This window comes from Aedes aegypti, chromosome 3 (assembly GCF_002204515.2).
Source record: "Aedes aegypti strain LVP_AGWG chromosome 3, AaegL5.0 Primary Assembly, whole genome shotgun sequence".
NCBI lineage: Eukaryota > Metazoa > Arthropoda > Insecta > Diptera > Culicidae > Aedes > Aedes aegypti.
This window is the reverse complement of record NC_035109.1, coordinates 90,639,931-90,662,070: the sequence shown is the minus strand read 5'-3', so window position 1 is coordinate 90,662,070 and position 22,140 is coordinate 90,639,931. Positions and strand designations below refer to the sequence as shown.

The 22,140-nt window shown below is 38.1% G+C and overlaps 1 protein-coding gene across 5 annotated transcripts in view; it reads right to left on the bottom strand.

Annotated features, from left to right (window-relative positions):
• The window catches only part of LOC5566678 (YTH domain-containing family protein 3), a 71,659-nt gene that overhangs the window by 3,185 nt on the left and 46,334 nt on the right, over positions 1-22,140 (bottom strand). For 4 of the 5 annotated variants that reach the window (XM_021851501.1, XM_021851502.1, XM_021851498.1 and 1 more), the window contains exons 4-8: positions 12,298-12,420; positions 9,279-9,418; positions 7,942-9,224; positions 541-1,202; positions 5-407 (exon numbers count right to left, since the gene is read on the bottom strand). In XM_021851501.1, coding sequence (XP_021707193.1) covers positions 19-407; positions 541-1,202; positions 7,942-9,224; positions 9,279-9,418; positions 12,298-12,420 — 2,597 coding nt within the window. In that variant the 3' untranslated portion in view covers positions 5-18. The remainder of the gene's footprint in view (positions 1-4; positions 408-540; positions 1,203-7,941; positions 9,225-9,278; positions 9,419-12,297; positions 12,421-22,140) is intronic. The other variant, XM_021851503.1, reaches the window with a different exon arrangement.

Sequence of the window (22,140 nt, the reverse complement as noted above, 5' to 3'; positions counted from 1 at the left end):
TCACCCTTTCGTGACACCTTAGTTACCCACCCGGTAGTGGTCTCTCGAGTCCCCTCGATAGCCACCACCGCCACCTCCGCCGTTGTTGTCCACTCCATCCCGGGAGCCACCATCAGCATCCATTCGACTGCCACCGCGATCCATTCCGTCGCGTGACCTGAATCCGCCATCTCTGTCGCGATAGCCGCCACGATTATCGTCACCCCGACCGTAATAATCACGATTCGGACGACCGTAGCTGCGCTGGTATCCACCGCCATCTTGACCATCGCGAGAGTAGTTGCTTCCACCGTCGCGGTCATCGCCACTGTTGCTACCATTTCCGCTAGTGTTATTGTTTCGCCTATCGTAACTTTGATAGCCACCTCGTCCTCCATCCTGATTGTACTGGTTACGGTTGTAGCCACCTGAAACATTTCAACATTGATTTGAACGAGTCTGGGTCATTTGGCATAAGGTCATGACATAACCGCCGATTTTATACAGGGGTAGCGAGCCACTATGCCCCGCCTACCCATGTATAAATAAAATCTTACTTACCATAGCTTTTGTTGTAGCCACCTTGGTAATCTCTACCATAGCCGCCCCGACTGTATCCATCACTGCCACCATCGCGATCGTTATACTTGTTGTAGCTGTTGTGATATTTGCTGGGACCATCGTATCCGCCGCCGTACTGTTGTGGCCGATAAGACGGCTGCTGGTGACCAACGTCGTGCTTCTTGGTGTTTTCCTCCAGCTGGCGCTGCTCGTAGTGGATGAAGTCGTCGAATATCGACATCGTGTGCTTGAAGCTGTGGATGATCTTCAACGCTTGGATTCCCTTCGCATTGGGCACCTCCTGGGTATCGCGCGAGTTTGTGATGGGCTTGTTTTCGTTATTCTCCAGTCGGACCTGCCGAAGCTGTGCATTCGGGACATCCTTGACGTAGATCCAGCGCACCTTGAAGGTACCCTTCCACTTGTCCTGGGACCACACAGTCGATACGGAGTTGTAATCGACGGCCGTCATCATCTGCGCGATGCCGCAGAAGTGGCCCGATCCGTTCACCGAAAAGAACAGATACACCATACCGCCCTTCTCCTCGCGCTCACGGTACGCCTGATCCAACCGCTGGTTGCCGTGTTCGGTTGAGCACCAGATCTCATACTTGATGCTTCGGTGGATGTCATCCTCCGAGTACGATTTGATAACGAAGAATCTGCAAATTTGAAGGAGAAATGGAATTGAAGGTTTTGGTGGAATTGCAAGATGCCCAAAAAGTTTTGAAATTCCCGCGTTTATATATCTATATAACAAAATACGTCACCGATAATTGAGAAAAATGATGGCTTCTGAAAGAAAAATAATTATTTGGAAACGAAAATACCTATTTATTCTGATAACCACAAACTAAGTTCGTTTGAATTTCGTTTTGAAACCCGCTGGCAGCTATTATTCTATTATTGATCCCCTCGTAAGCCACTTAAACGTTAAGTTTTGGGAAACTTGTTGTTCAAACATAGATATTACCAAACAGAGCAAAGAAATCAAAAAAGTGTTACATTTTCGATTTTTCATAGGGTTTTGAAGACAATCATGGATTGTTATATCATTCTTACGAGAATTTTAGAACTTGAACTAACCTAGTCAGGTCCATCTCGGAACCAACGGCTTCGTTTCCTTCCCGAAGGAAGTCGTTATAAAATCATAAGAACACAAGTGACTATCTCGAGAATAAGGTCTTCGGTGTAACAGGTATGTGTTCTAATCACCACGTCATGCCCGTCCCCACCATGGATTGGTACATCTGTGACCAACGGCTTTACTTCCCTTCCGAAGGTAAGCATTATTATAGTTTTTAAGTTATAAGTGACTATATCGGGGATGGGATTGATTCGATCCCAGAATTCTTCTAATTACGTTTCTTTGCAATTTCCTTGAAAATTGTAATTTCGGCATTCTTTAAAATTTTTTTATGGAGTTTATGGAATTATTCCAAAGCTTCCACTGATTTTCTTCCCAACATTTTTCAATGGATTGTTTTAAGAACTTTTCCAGGTTTCTTTCCCAAAATTTCTACATAAATTCGTTTAGTGAATTGCGAAGAATTATTTTCGGTAATAATAAGGTTGATAAAAATATTGATTTCTTTTATGACACCCCAATTCAAAATTTTCCTTATGATATTTTAAGAAATTTATTGAAACATTTTCGAAGGGGTTATTTAAGAATTCGTAATATACCACGAATTTCTCATAATACCTAGCATTAGCATCTTTTAATTTTGTTGATGGATCCAGAAAATTATATAGGTATATCCATTTCAAATTCAAGATCTGAGCAAGAACTTATCCAGATGTTGTTTCGTAATTTTCTCGTATGAGAATTGCAGGGATTAGGTTTTGTCTGTGTACCAACAAAGCTGCCAACAATACCACCTTCAAGGCTTATAGGTATAGCTAAGGGACATTTGGTCAAATGGACAACACATGCAGAAATCTGACTTAAAACGGAAGAAAAGTTGCTTTTAGGAAAATCTTTACGACGAAAAAATACTTAAGTGTTGGCAACAGGATACGTTTCTCTACTAAGTGCAACTTCCAACTTTCCGAATGAATGACGGAGTTTGCGGTGAAAGCTTTGGTTTCGATAAGTGCATTGAGAAATAGTTTGATGGAAAAAATAAATAAGAAAATTGTGCTTATTCTGTATGTCGGGTGAGGTAAAACAAGTTGACAGAGACGTACTGGTAGAGGTTTAGGCTTGCTCGTCTCGACTTAAAGAAAGAGCCAGAAAAAAAGTAACATGGAACGGGAAAACTAAAAAGGTTGCTCAATATGGTTCATGCATTATTTTGTTCTTATTTATGAGATATTCAGGCCTGCACACTAAGGAAAAATTACCGACTTCGGTGATTCGTTTACCGAAATCTCAACAGCTGAACAGTCGGTAATCGTTTCGGTAAACGAAAAATTTACCGACACGTCTGTAAGCTAGGACTGGCGCTGCAACTGTCAAATTTACCGACTGATCGGTAACGTTTACCGAAAGAAAAAGTGTGGTTTGTAATTTTTTTTTACAGAAAAGCTGTATTTTTATTGTGGAAATAAAAAATCACCGGTGGATTCCTATTCGCAAGAAAAGATAAACAATCATGTTTTCTATTTTATTATTTACTTGTTCAGCCTAATCTTGCTCTTGTTGATACTTATGGTAATTCCAAAATCATCATCCAGTGGCCAATACATCCATCTGCTCGTGCTTCAGCTAACACCAAGGTTACATTTTACAGTAAAGTTGCATGTAGAAAGATAGCGTTTACGGAGCAGGACATGAATCCGGGCGCTTGAATTTGTTTTGCCCTATACGCAATTATGTGCAGAGACAGCGTTTGTGGAGTGCAAGTGGTCATCACCCATCTGAAAAAAAACATGTTATGCTTCGTGAGTATAGGACCAAATAATTTCCCTCTAAGAAATCTTACCGTATAGCGTGGCTGCTTATATTTGGCATATAAATTGCCTCTAACACCCGGTTTTATCACTCAAAAACATCAGATCGAAACATGGCGGAATTGACGTTTCTCGCTGTACAGGTTACCGATTTCGGTAATGTGGACACAATTTACCGAAACTCAGCTAATAGTTTTACGGATTTCGGTAAAATGGCTGATTTACAGGTTAATCTGTAAAATATTTCACCGTGTTCGGTAAATTCGTGAGAATTCACAGACCGTTCGTCTATTAATTTACGGATATCGGTAATCAGGCTATCAAATACCGAATCATCAGTAAATTTCTAGTTCACCGATTTATTCCGGTAATTTATTTTACCGAACTCCGAGTGTCTGTTTAAGTGTTTAAATTCATTTCGGAACCAACGGGCTTACTTCCATTTCGTAAAAAGTTGTTAATATAACCTTACGATCGTAAGTAACTTTATAGCGATTCCAGCTCCTAAGTGTGAAAAGCATTTCATACCCAAATAAACCAGACCCCATCAAATTGAATAACGAAATTTATTTATTTATTAAATAACGAAATACAGTGCCTTCCCGATTTTGGCAACATCTGTTGCCTACCCTCAATTTTTGGCAACACTCGTTTTTGGCAACAATTTCTTTCCGATTTTGGCAACACATTGACAATTATTTTCAATTGATTATTAAGCACTGAATCCCAACATTTTGAAAAAAAAAAAAAAACAAAGTAAATATACACCGAAATGAAAATGGTGGTCAATGTTCTGAGCAAATAAACGTAATGTGAGACGTAATTATGAGTAGAACACTGATATATCAAAGTTATTGTTTAACGTATAAAGGAAGTCATTTAAAGCAGGCAACCTGTATCAATTGTTGCTACCGTTCTGATCCAAATTCTGGACACTCAACTTTGTATAAGAAATGTTTCAATTGAAATGTTTCAAAATTTGCCGTTCAAAAGCTCACAATTTGGAGACTCGTTTTAATGAGATTTTCACATAGCAACCTATGAAAATTTACAATGCGCAACTAGTACTGACGTTTTTCTAACGGCTGGTAGTGTTTATTTAACAATTCAATTTTCCCAAGTTTGCATTTCACGAGCTGTCCGGAATTCGAAGCAAAGCGTCCGAAATAAGAAGCAAAAGTAAGGTGGTGTCCGGAATAAGAATCATGAAGAGGGCACACATTTCTATTTATTCAAATTTATTGGAGTTGTGGAATTCAAATCTTCACCTACCATTCGAGAGGTTATTGTCCTGATAGCATAATAACGCTGAGAAATCATATAGATTGATTTAATTTATATGCTTTTAGATGGCTAACACTTCGAAGAGGGCTTAATATGAATCCGTAATATGAATCAAAACGGTACATAGTTCCATAGGCTACATCTATTGGGGGAATGGGATGGTGATAGACAGTAGAGCTTTGCAAATTTTGAAAATTTTAAGTGTTGCTCTGAAAGTAATTGAACGATCATTTCAGCATGATTTAGACTGTGTTTTCAATAATAACAAATTATCCTTACGTCCTGCCAAAATATGGTCCTCGGCAAAGTTGCAGCTTAGAAGATTTCACATGAGAAGGGTTTGTTCACTTTTTTATAGACTATCATGGCGAGCAGTTAGAACAAAAAATTTCGCCTTTTCCATCAGTCTAATAAATAGTAAATGAGAGTATAATGAGAGCATCACATGTAACGATAATTTGTTACACTGTGTTAATCACGATTGTTTTTGTATTTTTTTTTTTTTGTAGTTGTTGTGCTTTTTGAACTTATTAATTGTGTGATCGGAGTAATTTGACAGTCTGAAGCTTTGGTTTTTTTTTGTATTATGCCATAAGCTTTAGTTAGCTAATCTTTAAAATATTTTAGGAAACTAGTGGAGAGTGATTTCTTTTAGGTAGGGATTTCAGTAAGAATTAGAGAAACTTTATGCATTACTCTAGATGTCAATGTCAAAAGAAGTTAAGTACAATTTTATCGTTGTCATTGTAGGAATTGCATAAAGAAATTATAAGAGCGATTCATGGAAGAATACATGTTCTTCTATAGACGTTGCTGATTCCTTCAATAACTCGTCTTAATTTCTACAGATGTTGCAGAAAGTTGCGTAGAAATACAGACAGGCATTGTTTCCATACAAGGGCAGCTGTTACTTTTTTTTCAGAAGCTGCAATTAGCTGAATTCAGCAGAAATATCGGAAAACATTCAATTCATAATCTGACAGCAATATGCATATTGCCTTATCAATTTACAATGCATTTTTTTTTTCAAGGAGTCGTAAATAATCAAACGGTATTCTTGTAAAAATAGATACTCAAGGAATAACTTTAGACTTTCAGCAAAATCTTTACAGTTTTTTCATCATTAATTCATTCGTGTTCCTCGACAAATATGTACACCATCTCCTTAGGAAATTATGCAAAACGTGTCACAAAGCATTGCAATAGATTTTTACCATGAAAATTTTCAAGAAAATAATTTTCTAACACTATTGATTTCGCTAAAAATTGTTCAATCTTCTACTTTAATTGTTACACCAACAACATTTAACCCTTTATCAATATTTTTCTAGAAACATTATTTGAAATTAAAACATATACTTCATGCATGAAATCTGTTAGACATTCTATCTGGAGCTCCCAGGATCTTGTCTATAAAGTTTTCGGGGAATGCATCAAGTACCTTTATGGTTACTCAAAGGTCGAATTCATATGCATAGTTGAGCTTAAAAACTGTTGGCAAGCCGTGTGCTCGTCAATTTTTCAAAACGATTCTCAAACCTCAGCAAAACATTTCCCAAATCTCGGCACACGAACAATATATTTTCTTATGTAACCTTAGTTTTAACTCTTGTGAGGGGGCTATTGGAACATGAGCGGCTACTGGTGTGTTGACTATTTTTAACAGAAAAAAATCTTTTATTAAAAAACAAACAAGCGAGGTCGTTTTTCGTATCGCCGTGAAAGTTTGTTTTTTTTTTTTTCATTTTCGCGTTTTAGTGGACAGCTTCTTGTTGTATAGTCGAGGATAGGATATCAACTGGTGAGCCTTTTGTTTCAAATAAGTTGAATATGATGGTTCACACTATTATCGAGACAGCAAAGGGAATATTAAGAATATGCATTTGTTTAACAAACAGTGATTAAAAGGTTACTGTCGGAATAAACCATTTTTCAGGTTTTGCCGGACCCATACTAACCATCTCATTGAGCCAACGTTGGTTTATGAGTAGTGTGGTACAAACAAGGCAACAGTGCGACGCTAAAAATAAAATCTCTCGCTGTTGTTCGTAGGCACGCTTAGGAGAGTCGAATTGGGCATCTCAGAAAGCCGAAGGAGGTGTAGGGTTGTGTAGGAGAATATGGGGTCGTGACGGACTTTGGTTTAAGGTTGGCCGATTGCGCTGCAGAATCGTTACCCGTTCAAAAAAAAAAACGCCGTCGGCTGGTTTAAGCCGTAATAGACAACTCTTGTTGCGTTTTGCATTGTGTTTAACCCTCTCTTTTCCATGGTAGCTCCTTGAGACAGACCGACTCAGATAAATACTATGCAATACCTACTTATTAGGATGTGATTCCATATTCTTCAGATGAATCCAAAAGTCACCTAACTGTTTCAATAGTGAAAATATTGATAAACAAACAATTTACAATTGAAAAACAACTCAAATTTTTAACTGATTTCGAAAAACTCAGCCCATTTGCAAAATTGCTTCTTCAACAACTTTTTATAAAAATCCATCTAAGTCGTGGAAAATAAAGGTTTAAATGCAAATGCCTTATTTCTTGTTTATTTTTTCAAAATAGTTCCCGTTTTGCGAATGGTTTGTCACTACATGTGTCGACCTTTTTTTAGAGACTGATAGATTACTTCTTTGATTAATGTTGCATGAATAGCATTATGCAAAACCTGTGAATGGTTCGTCATCCAAGATGTCGACATATTGTACGATTAGTCAAGTTATGTACAGATGGATAGATTACTTCAACAATTGAGGCATCATTACTTATGTTTATTATGTTTGGTGTCTATGTAACCCGTGAACATGAAGCGTTATTTTTGGATAATCCCTAGAGCACTTATAATCAAGCATATCGTTTACCAAGACGAATCCTCTTAACTCCACCTTTTCCCATTTTCCAAACTACTAGTGTTTTCTCGTAGAAGTGCAGAGGATTTAACTACCTCCTTCAAGCGAGTAGCATATCAACATACCCTCTCTATCCCAAATTGACCTGCATTCGGACACAGCCGGCGCCCGCAATGCTTAGTACAAAATAAAGGAACACCAATACTTGCACACTAAAGTTGCAACTAATCCAAAGTAGTATTTGTTGGTTCCTTTTGCAACTATAGTTGTTTTGCAATAACGGAGCAGCAACTGCGGGCTGTCAACGCTGCTCATGCCCATTTTCCGGTATTTTATGTGGCCGCCCTGTGAGATTGATATGATCAATAGTTACCTAGCTAAGTGCGCCGTTTCGAGCATGTCCAGATTGGTCGGGTTGTAGTTGTTCTTGTTCTGCAGCTGGTTGAGGATCGCCGCCGGTGGATTGGCAGCGGCAGTTTCGCCACTACTAGGCGTTGGAGAAAGTGGTGGATGTACTGGCGGCTGTTGCATTGGCGGCTGCTGTGGTTGTACAGCTGGTTGAGGCTGTACCGGTGGCTGTGGTTGTGGTGGTTGCTGTTGTTGTTGCTGCTGTGGCGGTTGTGGTTGTTGTTGGGGTGGTGCCACTGTTGGTTGTGGTTGAGATACCTGGTTATCTTGATTATAGTTGTTGGGGCCGTTGCTTGGTCCCCTTCTGTTGTCTTCTTGTGGCATGCGATGTTGTGGAGGTGGTTGCTGATAGCTTCCACGTTCATTTGACTGTGGGTGCTGCTGTTGATGATGAGCCGGTGGTGGTTCATGATGGTTTTGATTCTGCCGCGAATGGTGATGCTGCATTGCTGGTGGCTGTTGATGGTATGGAGGTGGCTGATGGTAACCGCCCTGTTGGTTCATGGAGGGTGGCGGTCCAGAGTAGTTGCCGCGATTGTTATGCTGCGGTCTATCCTGATGATACTGGCGATGATCTGGTCGCTGGGCATGGTGCTGCTGAGACATCATTCCTCCGCCAGATTGGTTCTGTTGATGCTGTGGATGTTGTGACTGTGGTTGCTGCTGCTGCGGCGGCTGCTGAGGAAGTGGATTCTGAGCTTGACCAGGTGTTGGCCAACGCGAGTTCTGCACTCCAGGTGGTGGTCCCATGTTCTGCTGTTGTTGATACTGTTGCTGATGATGCGGATGGTGTCTTCCGCTGCCGCCCTCGTGGCCACCTCCGCCCATTGTAGGGGCATTGTTGGGGCCACCCTTGCCACCGGCTGGTGGTTCGGCGAGCGGCGATGGTTCGATCACCGGTGGGGGTACAATTGGCGGCGGAGTCGGTGTTGGTACCATCGCATTCGGTCCGTTCTTGGACGGCGAGTCCCAGGTGCCGATGTCCATATTGTGCTTGCCGGGAACCATCGGTGGTGGGGGCATGCCGGGGCCCTTCTTCTTCACCGTTGTACTCGTGGTGTTCACTTGCGGTTTAGCCGGTTGGGATGCAATCGACGCCCAGGTCATCTTTTTGGGAGCTTCCTTCTGCTGCTGGTGATGTTGGTCTGACTTGGATAGTGAACTGTTGCCGTGCGAGGAGTGATGGTTGCCGTCTCTGTTGTGGCGCATCGAACCGAGCCCCAGTCCCTGCATTCCTTGCTCAACATTCTGCAGAATAAAAAGAATTATTGGAGAGCTAAAAGGAGGATCGTACACGCTTACCTTAATTCCATCGTGATAGGCTCCCTGATTCCGGTGGTAATAATCATCGTACGGCTTTCTTTGAGATTGTCCTCCGGCACCAGCACCAGCGTGACCGTGGTTCACTTGTTGCGTTCCCCATGAGTTATTGTAATCATTTCCTGTGTATAGGGGAAGAGGAAAATCGGTATTCAATTAGTGAAATTATTAAACATTTGCTGGAATGATTAGAATGCTAGACAGCTCATGAAAATAACACAATGATGTTTAACACGAAAAACTCTTGTGATGAATGTGTTGTGTCTTTAATTGTAGTTTTAATTAGCCTTTCTGAGGAATGTGTCAGTAGTACAAAAACAAAATGATCTCTAAAAATTTTCGGATTTCTTCTTGAAGGGAACCCTAAAAGACTTCCTGGGTACATTTCTGTAATAACTAATTAGTGAATGCATGGAGGAATAGAAGAATCCTTGGAAGAAAGTTGAAGGAATCATTGCGAGAATTCTGGAGTATACTCCTAAGAAAATAGGAGAAATTGTGAGACGAAACTTTTCAAGAAAATGCATGGGTTAAAAACTAGAGGAATTATTCTTAGTGAAAGTTCTGAGGAGAAGCATGTCTTGTCGATTTTTTTAGGTATTTCTGCACAACATCTGGCAAACTCTAAGGCAATTCAAGGGAGAATTTTCTGGGAAAACCTACGTCACAGCTCTAGATGGAATTCTTGGAGTAAATGTTAGAAATATGCTGATACAACTCTTAGAGAAGTTACAGAAGTTCCAGAAGGAATGCGAAAAATATTTCTAGAAATTAAGGCTTTCCTGGAAAAGTATCTGTAAGGTTTTTCTGTAAGAATTCCTGCGAAGAACTCCAGGAAGAATATTTGTAAGAATTATAGAAGGATTTTCTGGAGAGATTTTTTCGGGAATGTATGGGGTTACCGTACAAATTACCGAATGTGATCTTAGAGAGATTCAATAGAGAATGTGTGAAAGGATTTTTTAAGAAATTCCTGAATCACTTGATTGAAACATCCCTGAATAAACCTTGGAGAGCTTCTATATAGTGATTTCATGTAGTTTCATGATAAATTCTTTAAATTAAATTGTAGAGACATCTTTGGTGGCATACAAGCGTCTAAGTGTCTAGAAAATAAAAACTTCAAAGATTATATGGCTAAAAGCCTTATTCCGCAAAAAAAATCCAACCAGAAATTCCCTTAAAAAATATATTAAAATTTATTTTCAGATCCCCTGTAATATTACGTCAGGTCTCACTTGAAATATGATTCCCAATTCCTACTTTGACGTGACATTATTTGTGTACTTTCCTTAGTGGCTTTTAAGAAAAGACCTGCTACCAGCCCTGCTTCGATAGATTCCATAGAGTAACTCGTAAAAAGTTCCCCAAAAACATTTAGAAAGATTGATAGAGAAATGTTCAAAAATTTACTGGATTTATTTTTACGTACATCTGGTAAGGATTCTTGTAAAAATCCCTATAGTAATTCCAGGAAGAATCCATGAGTAATCTCAGAGTTCTAATGCAATGCTTAATTTCTGAATAAATCCTGGATGAATAAACATGAGTTTCCATGGTCCTTAGTAAGTTGTTAAAAACAAAGTGGCGAGTCCGTCAAGGGCCACTATAATGAATATAACAAAAGTAATAATAATTATTGCCAAAAACTATTTCAATATGTGCCTTGTTATTGTCAAGTTAGTTTCGCAGTCCATAAAACACACATTTCCAACCCTTTTGCTTTGAGCAATTCTTACCAAAGCTTCAAATAATTTCTTTTATTTTGAACATTTCTTCCTGGAGATGAACTGAACAAGTGGTGTTAAGGCTAAGTAGCCCGTCATTCGTTTTGGCAAAAATGATGACTTTTTAGCTTGCATTTCAAAGTGATAAAACTAAGTCTTGATAGTTTATATTGACTTCAAAAAGTATCAGTGTACGCGCTAACAAGCATAAAGTAAGCTGATACTTTTTCATCTGTGTCAGTGCAAAACCAACTGATTTTCTTTGAGTCGAAATCGTGAGATGAATCTGCAACAATCATCAACGATCCGTACAAATTTCAATGACGGCCTACTTCGCCTTAAACAAAGTTGAATGTTTGAATGAATCATTTCTTTTTTCCAAACTGTTAAGTTGGCCTAGTAAGCATGAGGTTAAATTAGCAATTCGTAGACGGCGATTCTAATCCCGTCCGGTCGTCAATCTTTTCGGATGGGAAATTTTCTTAACTTTCTGCGGATAGTGCATGATCATAGATAATCGTACAATTCGTAGTTGCTACTCCGTGATTGACCAGAACAATTAAAATTGCACAAAGAACCAACAGACGGAGCTTGGGAGTAGCCTACCATCTTCAGTGTACAATTTAGAGAATTCTAACATTAGAAAGTCAATGAAGGCGCCGGCTACGTCCTCACGGTCATCAGGGGAGGGAAGGAATGTTAGTGTGATAGCCATTGTGACTAAAGACCGAGTATACCTCTGCATCTTCATGGTTGTCACGGAAAGGAGTGTATGCTGGCTGGAAGGATTCAGAAGCTACAATATCTGGATTCACCTTGGTTAGTGATGCGACTCGTGTAACCTCAATTGTAAAAATTCATCTATTGACAAGAATGGAAAAAATCGTCTTTACCGACTAACAACACAGTATTTGAACGGTCTAAGAGGGCCGTCGCTCAATAGATAGATAGATAGATTAATTGATATAATAGGTTCAATGAAGCATTTTTTTCTTTGTTTTTTTTTATGGAAACGGTTTTTAGTCTTCACAATTTGTGAATTGTTGCATATATTTGTTTAAAATTGATGATCAGCTCTAATCAACAAATTCATTCAATAATGTAAAAAAAAAACAAAGTATAAAGACATGAAAGTGTTTTCGATTAAAAATGTTATAATTGTCATCTTCCGCATAAAACAAGACAATTAAAGGTGCGAATACTGGACTGTTGTTGTGTCATTCGTATGGTGTGGTGTGGTGTAAAATGCGCGATTCAATGAGAGTAGTACCCACCACCTATTATAGCGATACTTTCAGTCCCATTCGACCAGGCCGTAGTCGTTTCGCCTACACCGCTGAACGGAGGATATTGGAACTGTGCACCCGATGTCGTCTGCTGCGAGCCATAACCATAACCTGCGCTCGACAGAACAAGAACAAGAAACGAGAAAGGAATAGGGAGATAGTAAGAAGAACAAGAACGGAGACAAACACTGTACAATTGGGCTGCGATTGTTGATGTTGCTTTCGTTGCGGTAAAATGGGTTGATTTTTTGTTTAAATATAGGTACATCGACTGCTGCACTTCAAGTGAGTGGGGGTGGTGAAGCAAGGTATAGACGTGATGACACCGAAAGGCACAAATAAGAATCAAAACAACGTAAGTTCGCTACTACAGGGTACAGTCACTACTACTGGTTTGGGTCAAAACAACGAAAATTACAAAAGGAAAAGGTGAGAAAGTGATGAAATTGGATGGACATCCGTCAGCGTGAGTAACAATGACTCCCCTTTACATCAAGCTACTGAACGGGTTTGGGAAAGACGTCTAAAAATAAAGCATCATGTAGGTTACTCGAAAATAATCATCGTTACAGTATTTTAAGGATCAAAAGAACTTCCAAAGTTATTAATTGATAATTTTCTTTCCAATGGAAGATTTTAAACCTAAGAAGATGAGATTGGTGTTTTGAATCATTTCAACATTATAATGACACTTTTTTTCCAGTGTGTGTGTGCTTGTATCAACTGCACCATTCACGTGTTTGTAGAATTACTTCTTCTACCTATCCATCACATTATTTTTCATTCAAGCAATTCTCGCATAACGTATTTGACACGAATCACATACTTGGTTATCTAATTACATACCAAGTATACAGTTTGTGGTTACTAAAACAAATGAAAGATATGCATGAGAACCATCACCTTTTCATTATGGCTTTCCTCAGTATTAAAGAGCTTTGGTTATTCTTCGATTTTAAAGATTCCCATAACATCATTTTATTTTGTAAACAAATGTGCTATTTATTCTTATCTGAAGCAAACCATAAACATTGGCCGGAAATTTGCAAAAGTTTACCACTACGTTAGATCTACCGAATGTATTTGTAGAAATCATTTTCGTATTCCATGTAAAGTAAATTTTGTAAAGAAATTTTTCAGTTTATAACTAAAGAAGCACCCTTAGAACAGTAAATGATGAAAGCTAAATGTAACTTTATGTTACAGAGATTCAAGAAAATTTAAATTTACATTTCGAAAAGGTTCTGAGGTATAAGTATAGGTGGCTAACCATAATCTTCATCATAAAAATTCAGCTCGAAAACATTGATAATGGTAACTAGTATGCCATTGCTTTAAAAATTCCTACATGGATTCCAAAAATAAAATGGTCAAGTATTTTTACAAGAGTTTCTCCAGAAATTTCTCCTAAGGATTCCATAGAGAATATTTCGGAGGATTCCATCGAGATTACTTCGGAGGATACATCTCGGAATTCGGCTAAGGATCCTTCATTAATATCTCTAGGGATATTATCGTGGAATACCTACAAAAATTCCTCCATGACTACTTCCAGAAAATTCTGCAAGAATTCCGTCACTGATATTAGGAATATCTAGAAATATTCGACCAGGTTTTAATTATATAATCTCATGGAATCATTTGAAAGTACTCCAGGAGTTAGAAATTTATCGCAAGATTTATCATTACAAAGAGGTTCTGGGAATCTCTTCCGGGACTCCTCCAAGAATTTTTACAGAGAATGCTTCAGTATTGACTCTACGGGTTACCTAACGGATCCTTAGGACTTCATTAGAAAAGTATCAAAATTTTATCAGAGAGATCACCAAGAAATTGTTCAAGCATTTGTCCAGAATATTGTGTTTCCAAGACTTCCAAGAATTGAACCATTCTTACGTCTAGTAGTTTCTTTTTACTCAAAAATAAATCTCCAAGGATTTCTCTGTGATGATTGCTCCAATAATTTCTTCTGAACGGAGAATTACCCTGGGCAGTTGTTTCAGGAAAGTTTCTTCAGAATTATAAAACAATGTTCTTCGATGATTTCCATCTATAATTACTTCTACCATTTCCAGAATTCCTGCGGGATTTTTTTTCTAAAGATCTTTTTTTTTGAGTTTTTCCAAGAATATTTTCATGAATTTTCCAGTTGTCTCTTTAGAAAGCAGTAATTTCCCCTGAAATTTCAAAGATTACTTAGGCCAAAAAAAAAAGCTCAATTGATTTGTCCAGAAATATTTCTCTGAAATTCTGCAGGAATTTCACCAGTAATTTAGCCAAGAAGAATTTCGAAGTCGAAGAATTTCTCTAAAGAATCATTTAATGATTTACCTTGTGATTCGTTCCAATGATTCCAGCATAAATTTCTTCAGAGATTACTTCACCTTCCAAAAACGCCGCTACATAGCGTGATCAAACTATTAACACTGCACTTAAAAGATTCATCAATTCCTCCAACCGAAATCTTCCTAGGATTCCTTAAAGAACTGTAGAAATTCCTCCAAGATTTTTTTTAAAGAGTGGGTCCAACGAACAGGGAATATTGCTGGAAGTTCCTTCTGGAATTTCTTCAGAGACTTCTTCAAAAATCATTCCAGAAGTTTTTCGAGTAATTTCTCTTATTATTTTTTAACTGAGTGTTTGAGGTTTGCTCTAGGAATGCTATACGTTCCTTCCCAGACAATCAGAAGTCGCAAAAAAGTTCACGTAATAACTCGTTTATTCATGCAAATCACATCAAACCCGCAAAACACGGTGGATAAAATCGTCAGATTGATGAGTTTCCTCGCATTAAACGCTTTTATTCTGAGTTCGTTTGTACATTTTGTTTCGTCCCGTACACTCGTACAGAGTAAGTCGAATCAATCCGTAGTAGCTGTCAAATCAACATTTGTTATCATAAGTTAAGTCACATAAGACCACAGGTTAGTTCGGTAGAAAATTTATACACTCGCATTGTATGCTATCATTCATCACATAGTAAATGCACGTATATCGCCTCCACTTTTGTACGTAGAAGGCCTTTTCGCGACATCTTATGATGCACATACAAAGCCTCCAGATGATTTCGTTATACGTACATTTTGGTTGTCTGGGTTCAGGGATTCTCCCAATTTTACCAAGAATTGCTCTTAGGATTTGCCTTAGACTCTTTCGAGAACACTTCTAGTGATGTTCAAAAGTGTTTCCCATGAATTCATTTTGAAGTTTTGCAGGGACTTCTCCATAGTGGTCCTTAGAGGATTACAGCATGCATTGCTGCTACATTCTCTTTTTTTTATTCCAACATTCATGAACAGATACTCCAAGGAAAAATCTTCTCATAGATTTCTGCAACTATTTCTATTTAATTTATATAACAAATCCTGAAGGATTCATTACAAATATTTGTTTAAAGATGATGCAATGATTTTTGAAAGGATATTTCCAAAAAATCTTTAAGAATTCCTCCATGAAGTTCTATCAGAATTCCTCATATAAATCGTTAGGTATTACTGCAGATAGAATACTTCAGGAATTGTTCCAGTAATTTTTAAGTTTTCTTCCTGAATTTTTTCACTGAATGAGGTACTTTATACAATTTACAATATAAATTCCTACAGAAATTTCATTACTGATATTTTTTATGAATTCTTTTAGAAATGACTACATAAATTTCAGGGATTCTACAAAGAATCGTTCTATGAATTCACACAAGAACACTTCTACAGATTTTTTCAATGGTCATTCCACAAGCATCATCAATCAGAAGCCAGCTAAAAAATATCCAGTGATTTTTGGTACAACCATTTTCCAGATATCATAATATAATTTTTCATCCATTTTCTTAGAGAAAAATATTTTAAATTTTAATGGAACTTATACGAGTGGAATTTTAAGGTTTAAAGCACTTCCTGACGGAAGTAGTAATGTAGTATTAATATGTAAAGTAACTTACGCCTTCAAAGATTTGGTTATTTAGTATCCACGTCATATTTGAAGCACAATAGAAAAAACAAATGCTTTATTTTTCGAAGACTTCTCAAAGCACAATGACAATAATCAAAATTGGGAACACTACTTCAATGAAATTGAATTTATTTTCCATGTATTATTTTCCAAATGTGTGATTCTGAGATTACCTATCAAAATATTTGGAGGAAATCACTTACAATTTACTCTGTGTCGATAAATATGCGTAGATGATTTTAAAAGTATGTGATTTTTTAATAAAACGACTATAAAGAGCAAAAGTTTGCACCTAAGAATGCTGTTGAAACTCAATATTTAGCTCTTTTTCATACAAATAAAGTTTCTTCAGTAATCTAAACCAATTTTTAACTTAAGCTTTACTTTTTTGCTGAGAGTAAAAGGACGATGTATCAGCAAATTTGACCATAAGCAATATATGATTAAAGAGACCTTATATCAGAAAATGATCGAATATTATTGATGTTTTTAAAGCTCTACCTCTAGTAGAATAGTAAAGGATACCAACATACAAGTTGTTCATAAAAATTAGGATTTTTTTCATGCGAAAAATAATGCTTAACTTTGACAAACAACTACCGAAAAGCTAAACATTACATATAATTTGCAATTGGATTAGATGGACAAATTGATGTGAAGATTTGCGAAAAAGTTACACGTCTTCTCAGTGAGAATCGAACTCACGACTCCCCGATCTCTAGTTGGGGCGCGTTAACCACTACGCCATGAGAGGACTCATGAACGCAGAAGTTAACCTGAATTCGATTTCAGCTCAATAATCACGTGGTCCTCTTTCGCAAAGTGCACCTCTTTCGGAAGAATTAGATGCCCATCCAAACACAACGCTTTCTATATATATCCAATGCCTAGCCCGAGAGCGCATTGTTTTTTAGATATAGGAATAGCACACTACACTAGCCAGCAACTGCGCTGGCTGAGGTTTCTATTGTGTGGGCTTCCAATGGGTCGCGACGTTCTCAAACGACCGGTTACGGAACATGAGTCCGTTGCTCGATAAATACTTGTTTTAATTAAGAATCGTGGTTTACGGCCAACCAGCCGAGTGGAAGTTTAACAACTACCGAAAAGCTAAACATTACATATAATTTGCAATTGGATTAGATGGACAAATTGATGTGAAGATTTGCGAAAAAGTTACACGTCTTCTCAGTGAGAATCGAACTCACGACTCCCCGATCTCTAGTTGGGTATTTATCGAGCAACGGACTCATGTTCCGTAACCGGTCGTTTGAGAACGTCGCGACCCATTGGAAGCCCACACAATAGAAACCTCAGCCAGCGCAGTTGCTGGCTAGTGTAGTGTGCTATTCCTATATCTAAAAAACAATGCGCTCTCGGGCTAGGCATTGGATATATATAGAAAGCGTTGTGTTTGGATGGGCATCTAATTCTTCCGAAAGAGGTGCACTTTGCGAAAGAGGACCACGTGATTATTGAGCTGAAATCGAATTCAGGTTAACTTCTGCGTTCATGAGTCCTCTCATGGCGTAGTGGTTAACGCGCCCCAACTAGAGATCGGGGAGTCGTGAGTTCGATTCTCACTGAGAAGACGTGTAACTTTTTCGCAAATCTTCACATCAATTTGTCCATCTAATCCAATTGCAAATTATATGTAATGTTTAGCTTTTCGGTAGTTGTTAAACTTCCACTCGGCTGGTTGGCCGTAAACCACGATTCTTAATTAAAACAAGTATTTGACAAACAGTTTTTCTTTGAAGGTTTTGGAAAAACTATTTAGCTCTTCAACCAAAAGCATTTTGTAAGTTTTTATATTTTCATAATATTGTAGAATACTTGTTGAACACTGCACAGGAAAGCGATTACGATTTTATGAAAAAATAAAAAAAGATATAGCATAAACAAGGTGTCCACTTTATAAAATGAACAGTCCTTTTTTTTTGTTGGGAAGGTTAAGCCACTGCGTCCATTGGATTGAACTTTTGTGGCATGTCCCTTTTTACTATTCGCATCATTGAAGAAACTAAAACTGTCCACCATGAATCAAGTCAAGCTTAAGCACTTTGACGCGTCTTTTCCCAGCCAGGCAAAATAGAGTTAATAAAACCCACAACCTTTCTGGGATTTCCAGTCCAAATTTCACTTGGTGGCAAATAACCCCCGTTTAGAAATTTGGATCTGCGCTTGTATAAGGCACTACAACTGCAGAGCAGGTGTTCCGAGGTTTCGCGTTCCATGTTACAGAAACGACAGATATCATTCTGAACCTGACCAATATTCTTCAAATGATATCTACTCGGACAGTGTCCAGTTAATAGGCCAGTGTATATACAAAGAACTCTCTTGTTGAGCTCTAAGAGTCTTTTCGTGATAGTTTCATTTGGAACTAAAAATCTTTTAGATTGATTACACCTTGTGGTGACCATCCAATTGGTCATCACCCTTTGTCGTTCCCAGCTTTTTAGTTCCTTATTTAGTGCACAGTACGATATGCCACAGAATGGCTCCGGTCCAATGAACTGTGTATTTGATCCCTGTTTGGCAAGCTCGTCTGTCTTTTCATTTCCTACAATGCCATTGTGTCCCGGAACCCAATACAAACATACAGAGTTTTCTTGGCACACCTTTCGCAATGAGAGAATGCATTCCCAGACAAGTCTTGATGAACATTTATATGCGCCCAATGCCTTCAACGCAGCTTGACTATCAGAAAAAATACAGATATTTGCATGTCTGTATTTTCTCTTAAGACAAATATTAGCGCATTCTAGTATGGCAAAAATCTCCGCTTGGAATACTGTTGGATAGCTTCCCATCGCCACGGAGACGTTTGTCCCAGGGCCGTAGATTCCTGCTCCAGTTTGTGTCCCAATTTTTGAGCCATCTGTGAAGAATTTTATGGAGCCTTGACGAACATTGGGACCTCCAACATCCCAATCTGTACGCGTCGTATCGCATACATTGTAAGGGATATCAGAATTGTCCACAGTTTTCATCCAGTCCTCATGCATAGTCATCACTGGCCCACAATGGATATGTTGTGAAATATTCAAGTGCCCAACAAGATCACCTGATTTGAACTTATTTAATCTATTAAGCCTTAGAAAATTCTTCTCCGCTTCTAATTGTACAAATTCGTACAACGGTAGCAGATGAAGAATAGCATCTAATGCTTTTGACGGAGTGCTTTGCATCGCTCCCGTTATAGCGATGGACACAAGACGTTGTACTTTTGATAGTTTTGCTTGTGTTGTGGCCTCTTTTGTTTTTGGCCACCACACTAGCGAAGCATATGTTACTTTTGGACGAATTATGGCCAAATAAATCCACATTATCATTTTTGGTTTCAAGCCCCATCTTCTGCCAAAAATTTTGGAGCATGCCCAAAATGAACTTGTAGCTTTATTAGTCACATATTCAATATGAGCATTCCAATTCAGTTTAGAATCCAAAATTACTCCTAAGTATTTGACTTGTTCACTAAGGTGCATTTGTACTCCTCCAAGCTTCAAAGCTTTTAGGATGAACTTCCTTTTCTTAGTAAAAGGGACAATTACTACTTTTGAAGGATTTATGTTAAGCCCCTCCTGAATACACCAAGAATTGGTTAAGTTTAGGGCCAGTTGCATTCGTTCTGAAATGATATTGTCAAACTTTCCTCTCACAATAATGACTATATCATCTGCAAATCCTACAACTTAGAAACCTTTTTCTTCCAAGCTTTTAAGAAGATCGTCAACTACTAAAGACCACAATAGAGGCGAGAGGACTCCTCCTTGTGGACAACCTTTTGTAGCCCTTACTGTTATAGACGAACTTCCCAGCTCGGAAGTGATTTCTCTTTTTGCAAGCATATTATTGATCCAGTTAATGATATTCTTGTTGAAATTCCTTTTCTTCATTGCACGAGTCATTGAAGAATAGGAAGCGTTGTCGAAGGCTCCTTCAATGTCCAAGAATGAGCAAAGTGCTATTTCTTTCACTGAAAGAGTTTTTTCCACTTTTGTTACCAATGTATGAAGTGCCGTAACTGTTGACTTACCAGATTGATAAGCAAACTGCGAGTCAGATAAGGGACACTTGAGCATGTATGTTGAATTTATGTAATCATACAACACTTTTTCCATAGTCTTTAACAAAATTGATGAGAGACTAATAGGTCTATATGACTTTGGATGCATTTTATCTCGTTTTCCTATTTTAGGAATAAAGATAACCTTCACTGCTCTCCAATCAGATGGAGCATAGTTTAATCTTAAGCTCGCCTTAAACATTTCAATTAGAGGCGAAATCAGCACTGCTTCTCCGTTTTGAATCAGTGCTGGGAATATTCCGTCCACTCCTGCAGATTTGTAAGGTTGAAAAGATCTTATAGCGTGTTTCACTCTTGCATTTGTAAATATTTCGTCTGCAAGATCTGGTTCAGAGATTACTGTTCTATCAGATGACAAAGCTTCAACAAAATACCTTTCATACTCGATTGGTTCAGAGCTGTTTGAATCCACACAAGAAATTGACCCAGGAAAATGAGTTTCCATAATCAAATTTAAGGTTTCATCCGGAGTTTTCGTAGAAACTCCGTCCTCTCGTTTCAACGACCCTAGCTTGAACGTGTGATCTTTGGCCAGCGCTTTCTGTAGTCTTGCGACTACAGGAGTAGCACTTATATTTTCACATGTTTGAATCCAAGATCTTCTCTTAGATTTTCTTATTTCCCTGTTGTATTCAGTCAAAGCTCTCCTGTATTGAGCCCAGTCTGAAGTTTGTTTCGCTTTATTAAAAAGTTTACGAGAAAGTTTTCGTAACCTTTCAAGTTTAGTGTTCCACCAAGGCACGTCTCTACTAGAAGAAGATTGCTTCATAGGACAATTAGTATGGAACGAATGAATAATTTTCCCCTTTACTTCTTGAGAAAACGACTCTAGTTTTTGAATAGAATCAATGTTTTCATCCTTTGTAAATGAGTTTGAATTCAAGCACTGTGCATATTGTTCCCAGTTGGTTTTCCTGGGATTTCGAAAAGCAATACGCGGATAATCACCTCCGCTCCACTCAAACATAATGTGCTTATGATCGGACAGGGAATTTTCTTCTGACACGTGCCAGTTTGAAATTTTATCATAAATTGCAGCATTACACAATGTCAAATCCAAAACCTCCTGTCTGATTGCATTTGAAAAGGTAGGTTCATTACCCTTATTACATACATCTATGTTACTAGAACACAGGTAGTCCAGAAGATATTCACCACGGCTATTAATATCCGTACTACCCCATACGGTATGATGTGCATTAGCATCACAGCCAATAATGAACGACTTATTGATTTTTCTGCAATGATTGACGAATGAAACGATCTCAGGAGGAGGAACCTCTAAAGCGTCACCAGGGAAATAAGCTGAGGCTATTACAACCTCTGTAATTCCTCTAGTGGTCGGTACCTCAACCATGACCGCAACAATGTCACGTTGTATAAATTCAGTTAAAGGGTAGCATTTCAAAGTGCTATTAATGAGTACAGCAGTTCTGGGTGAACTCTGATTACCATCATAAAATAAGTTACACTTATTGGTTTCAATTCCAAGTATTTTTCCTTTATTATACCATGGCTCTTGTATTAGTGCCACGTCCAATCCCTCCTTTCTGAACCTCCGACTCAAAACAGAAGATGCACCTTTTGCATGATGGAGGTTCACCTGCAGGAATTTGATGAACTTCATATTTGTGATTATTTATGTCACAGAAAATGTTTTATTGTTGTGTGTCTTAGGCAACCTTTATGACGTGATACTCTTGAAGAATTATGACCAACCATGTCACCTGTGACACAACTTTTAAAACTAATCAAGACATTTATCATCCACAAAAAAAAAAATAATAATA